The sequence below is a fragment of the Rhododendron vialii genome, chromosome 7a (genome assembly GCF_030253575.1).
Source record: "Rhododendron vialii isolate Sample 1 chromosome 7a, ASM3025357v1".
NCBI lineage: Eukaryota > Viridiplantae > Streptophyta > Magnoliopsida > Ericales > Ericaceae > Rhododendron > Rhododendron vialii.
In genome coordinates, this window is record NC_080563.1 from 14,697,513 (window position 1) to 14,703,460 (window position 5,948).

General features: G+C 38.5%; 1 protein-coding gene across 4 annotated transcripts; it reads right to left on the reverse strand.

Moving 5' to 3' along the window:
- Positions 1–413: 413 nt before the first annotated feature.
- LOC131333720 (glycine cleavage system H protein, mitochondrial-like) lies at positions 414–5,948 on the reverse strand. 4 transcript variants are annotated; one of them, XM_058368424.1, is made up of 5 exons: positions 5,697–5,948; positions 4,689–4,802; positions 4,489–4,577; positions 3,017–3,187; positions 414–694 (listed from the first exon to the last, which is right to left on the reverse strand). In XM_058368424.1, the coding sequence occupies exons 2-5, from the start codon at positions 4,795–4,797 to the stop codon at positions 566–568; spliced, it is 498 nt and encodes a 165-aa protein (XP_058224407.1). In that variant the 5' UTR covers positions 4,798–4,802; positions 5,697–5,948; the 3' UTR covers positions 414–565. The 4 variants fall into 4 exon arrangements, with proteins under 4 accessions (XP_058224407.1, XP_058224406.1, XP_058224404.1 ...); XM_058368423.1 differs by having other exon boundaries at positions 4,689–4,819; positions 5,697–5,878; XM_058368421.1 differs by having other exon boundaries at positions 4,689–4,850; positions 5,697–5,878.

Here is a 5,948-nt window from a genome sequence, read left to right on the forward strand (position 1 = left end):
GCATTTAAACAGTCCCAAGAGCTAGTTCCGTCCAAATTCCCCCGTTGGGTATTTAGATATGAAACTCCAGCAAGAAGCTCTTGGCCTTTTCTTGCTTGAAATATATTGCTGAGGGTTCAAAGCGTTTAGACATTGTTGGGACCATATGCTAGGATACTGGAAGGATAGCATACAGAGGCCCAGAAAGTACAAGTACTTGGAGACACGAGAATATCGCCTCTCATGCAAAGTGAATAGCAGAGTTTCTGGGATTTCGTGCTTTCTTCAGATTCAGAGGGAAAACAGAATCCGGAGAAAGTAACTGTGAATGTGGAGATGTTGAGGAAAGGTGAAGTTGGTGATATCTTAAGTTCGTTTATAAACGAAAACAATCAGACAGTAATCAAAGAGCAGAAAAGAAAGCAGAAAAAACAAGTTCTTGTGAAAACCATTTCACAAGGAAAAAAACTTCTTGCTAGAACAACCAGTTGCAGAAACATAGCATAGGGTGCTTTAATTTCATCAACTCAATATAGTTATAAGTGGGAAAGTGAATGAAAATGAAATGCAGGAGCACAACCAAATCCTAATGTGCGGCATCTTCTTCTTCGCAGAATTTCGTGTATTCTTTCGAACACATCAATGATTCTAATTCTGACGCATTGCTTGGTTTCACCTTGATCATCCATCCTTCTTCATACGGGCTTGAATTGATCTTCATTAGAAAAGATAACCAAGTTAGGAAGCTAACAAACATAATGTTCCATTTGGTTGTGAAGAAAGTAGGGTGGAAGTAACAGTGAAAATACAAACTTGCATGCGAAATCTAGTTACCAAGAAGATTAGGGAACAAGAACATAATTCATTCAATGGCGGAGCCAAGATTTGAATTCGGTGAGAGCCCATATTCGGAGGAAGAAGATTTCAACGGCCATTTTTTCTCCTATTCCTAGGGAAAAAATGAGAGAAATTTCAACCATCATTATCTTTATATCCTTTACTTGGATAAAGCATGCACATATTTTATATAATTAATCATGTTATAAGTTGGTCTTGACCATCTAGTTGCATGATGTGTAACCATGCACGCAATGCTCTCTATTTGGGGTGCTAGAGTCACTTGGTCGATATCGGTCAGTTTCTGTAAGGAAATCTCGTCAATAGAGGAACTACTGTGACAGCTGCTCATCAACGCGCTTCGCCAACAACTAACCATTCGATCAATTTATCGTTGGATATATATATCCTTCATTTGCTTTGTATGTCCTATTTCTCATTCACGTGTGCAATTAAACTTTTCCAGTTGTATTGTATTACATGCACACGGTAGATTGTAATCTCTTTTATCAATGAAGTTCTTACTCTCTCTCTCTCTCACACACACACACACACATATATATATAGTCATGTTCAAATGAGGAAGTTCTTATTTTACCTCTCCATTTCTCCCATTTTTCGTTCGAATTTCAATGATCCGAGCCGCTCAATATGTTCAGAACGTGATTTTTAGAGTACCCGTGAGGAATCAGCAAAAAAAATGACAAGAAAAGGCTTCATCCGAGCAGTTTTTATTTGAACCGTTCGATAAAAAAACAAACAAAAACTGCTCAGATGAAGCCTTTCCGGTCTTTTTTTTTTGCTGATTTCTTGAAGGTACCCTTAAAATCACGTTCTGAACACATTGAGCGGCTTGGATCATCGAAATTCTATCGGAAAAGGGAGGTCCTTATTTTATTAAGTTAAGGTGATCCTTAGGAGAAAGAGATTCTATATATATATATATAGGTTCCAGTAAGGGATCCCTCATTTTATTAAAATGCGGGACTCCCCTTCCCGATTGAATTTCGATGATCCGAGCCGCTCAAAGTGATCAGAACGTAATTTTAAGGGTCTCCGTGAGAAATCAGCAAAAAAAATGACCGGAAAGGGCTTCATCCGAGCAGTTTTCATTGAACGGTTCAAAAAAAACTGCTCGGATGACGCCCTTCCTGGTAATTTTTTTTGCTGATTTTTCGCGGAGACCCTTAAAATTACGTTCTGCACACATTGAACGGTTTGGATTTTCAAAATTTGATCGGGAAATGAAAGTCCCTCATTTTAACAAAATGAGGGATCCCTCACTTGAAAATTCCTCTATATATATATATATATATATATATATATATATATATATATATATATTATACAGGGCGCTTCAGCTAAGGTCGCCCTTAGAGTGGGAAAATGCAGACTTCTGTTAACAGCCGTTGGATTGTGTTTTGAATGGTCCGGATTCGCGGACAATCTGTTCACGTGAACAAATATCTGTTCGCGAAAACAGATTGTCCGTGAACCTTGACCATTCAAAACACAATCCACCAGCAGCTGAGCGGCGTCCGCATTTTTGTGGTATAAGGGCAACCTTAGCTGAAGCTCCCTGTCTATATATGTGTATGTGTGTGTGTGATGCTTAACAAAAGTAGTTTAACGATCTATCAAAGTGGAGCCCGACGTTCATTCAAAGCCCAAAAAATCATCTAAGATAGATTCTGACCTAAACTTCATAGCAATATCTAGCAATTACAGCTCGAACTTTTTTATGTGTTTTGTTTGGGCAAGCAAAATGTTGAAGTTATTAACTGTAATTCGCAAAACACAAAAGAATCCACGTATACTAAGTGAGTCACCAAGGGTTAAACCAAATCTAAAGAAAAGAAAAGAAAAAATAAATAAAGTGGCAGGAGTTAAGGCCTCTTAGCACCTAAACAGCTCTGCCAATAAATTCATTGAAGTATCATAGGGGAAATTGAAGTGAAATGACAAGTAGGTATCTCAGAACTTGTTTTCATATCCATTTCTAGGCTGCCGCCTGCCAATGGTATAGCCATATAGGTATTCAGGTGGCATATTCTGTCTTTTTGAAGAATGTACAAAAAGTATCTAGCAGACTAAAGCACGAAAATATGCAATGTTACTGCCCGCAACATATGTGCTCCATGCGGCCAAACAAAACATGTATCCACAAAAATATATACAAGAAGCTGGAGTAGGGAGTTACCAAACCAGGTGATTCAGTAAGCTTTGAGTTGACCTCAACAATCTCGCCCGATATTGGGGAGTTAACATCACTGGTGGCCTTTACACTTTCCACAGCTCCAAAGCTGCTGCCTTGTTCCACGGGGCCGCCAAGCTCCGGCACCTCCACAAACACCACTTCTCCAAGATGGTCCTGTAATTTATATTTTTTCGGTCAAACGGAAATTCAAGATGGTCCTGTATAATTTGCAACTCGACAACTTTTCAGATTTTGAAACAATTTAGAAACTAAGAAGCAAATTAGACAACACCCCAACTCAAATCTTTAAGCTAAGTTCTGGGAACTTACTGATACTAGTGGTATTTGAATGCATATCAACATTTGAATTATACTGACACTAGAATATCAGAAAAATGGGTCATTGAAAACTATTGTTTTGGCTTTCGTTTTATCTAATTCGTAGATCTTTTGGAGGAAAAGAGATTAGCCTCTGCCTCCACTGATATAGCTTGTGGCCAATATGTATTGGCTTCAACAAGTTACCCAGAAAACGATCAATTCTTGTAAGGGAGTAAAAGCGCAGTATATGGACTATAATTGGCCATGTTTCCTCCACGTAGGATACTTTTGTAGTTTCTCTTTAGACATGGTAACTCTGGCAATATAGTCAATCAATAGGGCAACTTCCATGAAATTTTCCATTGATGTCTGTCCTAATGGAACAACTGCAACGAAAGCATAATACTGGGTGAAGTCTGGTGCTCTTGTGCGACTGGGCTTTTGATTTTCGTACTTTCTCCGTGTCAAGGGTCTGGAAATTCCTAACATTTCCATTAACAGCAAATTGGATAAACGTTCTGAGCGAAGATTAAAAAGGTTGATTTCACTTCTATCCCCTAAACTATTCAAATTTTGTTTACTTCGTCTCTCAACTTTTAATTGCACCTATTTCATCGCTTAATTATATTAGATTAAACTTATTGGGTCCAATTGATAACGTGCATTCAAATTATGGACAGAAACTGTCTCATGTTGTCTGCAGTCTGCACTGGGCTTTGACATGCCAAATTTGACATTTTTCTAACTCGGTACAAGAACCGCTGTCTTGGGTTCAAATTCGCCCATTGTTGCTGTACCATAGCCATTTTTTTGTACCTTTAGTGATTTGCAGCCATCTTCAGTCCTCAAATTTGGTTAGCATCAAGCCATTTGTACATATCATGTGAAACAATTTTAGCTTGAATTTTGTTCAAGGGAGTCGAAAGTAAGGGATAACTATTCCAATGAAGATTATGATAGACATTAAGACGGACATTGGAAAGGAACATAAAAACAGAAATCATTTAGACACAGATGTGTCCGCAAAATTCCCTTCGAAGTGTGTAAGTCCCACATACATCGTGTGACGTCCCCATACATGAAATGGTATTGGATACAATTGGGTCCGGATATCTTTGTCCATAGAATTACTAAAAAAGAGAGAGAAGAAAAACCTGAGCGTGATCAGTGATACCAATTGTCGCGACAGAGCCATCAACCTTCACCCATTCATGTGAAGATGCGTACTTCAGCCCCTCCAGAACTGCACAATTAAATTACTAATCAAACGTGTTTATTTTGATAAATAACTGCACATGTTAAATAGACACGAACAAAACCCAGGGGAAAGGATAAAGGAGGAATCATTTTTTACCAGTAGAAAAGCATCTGGAGAGAGAAAAGGGAGGAGAGAGATGAGATTTGGAAGCACGAGAGACTCCCAGTGCATTTGCTGTTGAAGACGCCCATATTCTCAATGCCATTGTAACTGTCTCAAAGACCAAACTTAGGGAAGTTGCAACCTAGTATTTGTGACCTAAAATCACATTAAAAAATATAATGCAAACCAATCATTTTGATCTTCCAAGTACTTATAAGACCATCTTCAGCCCTAACCCAAATTCAAACTCAAATTTGAATCTGATTAAAAATCACCCAAAAATCAGCTCCACTCCTTTGCCCAAAATCATATCAATTTGAGTTTTACTCAATTTTTTCACCAAATCAAGGGAGAACCAAATTTCAAACGGCTACTTTTTCGTGGTTTCGGTGGTATGCAGTGGTGGTTGCTGGTGGTGGTCGACGGTGGTGGTGGATTTTTTGCTGTGATTTCTAGGTCATTTGTCCAAAATATAGCGGTGGTCGACAGAGGTGGTGTTTCAGCATGAAATCTAGGTTTTCAGTGTCGTGGTGGTGGGTTTTCAGCGTGAGATATGGATTTTCGGCGAGGTTGTGGTGGTCGGTGGTGGTGGTGGTGGTGGTTCCTGTGCAGTGGCGGATCCAGATATTTCAGGGGTGGCTTATTGATCAACATAACCTTGAAAAAAAATGCTCAGTGTCTAATATAACGAGAACAAATATATACTGTTTAAACATTCTTCATTAAGCACAAAATTTGAACTTAATGCATTCCTAAAACACTTCAAACATACGCACAAAATATTATAAATTCCTCCCTAAAAGTTTTTACAATTGACCCCAACGAGTTTTCATATTCTGAAAGTGTAGCATCATTGTATCGTTATCAATCCCATCAAAAACATATCTTTCCATGTACACCACCAAAATAGAAATCAAACCCAAAGCCCTATTTTTTTTCAAGAACACAACATTATATCTATAAATCAGTAGGTTTACACAATCATCAAGAAATGAATAATACCTTCAATCGAAGGGAGGGAGGAGAAGAATTCGTCCGACGTTATTTACTACGGAATCCGGCAACCAGAGTGGGCGAGATGGCGAGAGGGATTCCTTCGCTGGGTTTCTTTCAGAGCAAGTGTGTTTGAGAGAGAGAGAGAGAGAGACCTTGTGCGAATGAGTATTTTGTGTGTGTTTATATGATGGAATTATAGAATCAATGGGGTTCATCGTACAAAATAAGGAAATATGAAGGGCTGAAGTCTGAACCAAC

Bases quoted from the DNA above. Each gene is read 5' to 3' on its own strand.
- LOC131333720 (XM_058368424.1), bottom strand. From the start codon at position 4,797: ATGGCATTGAGAATATGGGCGTCTTCAACAGCAAATGCACTGGGAGTC. The intron at 3,188-4,488 runs GTTTTTCTTCTC...TATAAATTACAG, and splicing joins GTATCACTGATCACGCTCAG to GACCATCTTGGAGAAGTGGT. The intron at 695-3,016 runs GTAACTCCCTAC...TTTCTAATGAAG, and splicing joins TTACTGAATCACCTGGTTTG to ATCAATTCAAGCCCGTATGA.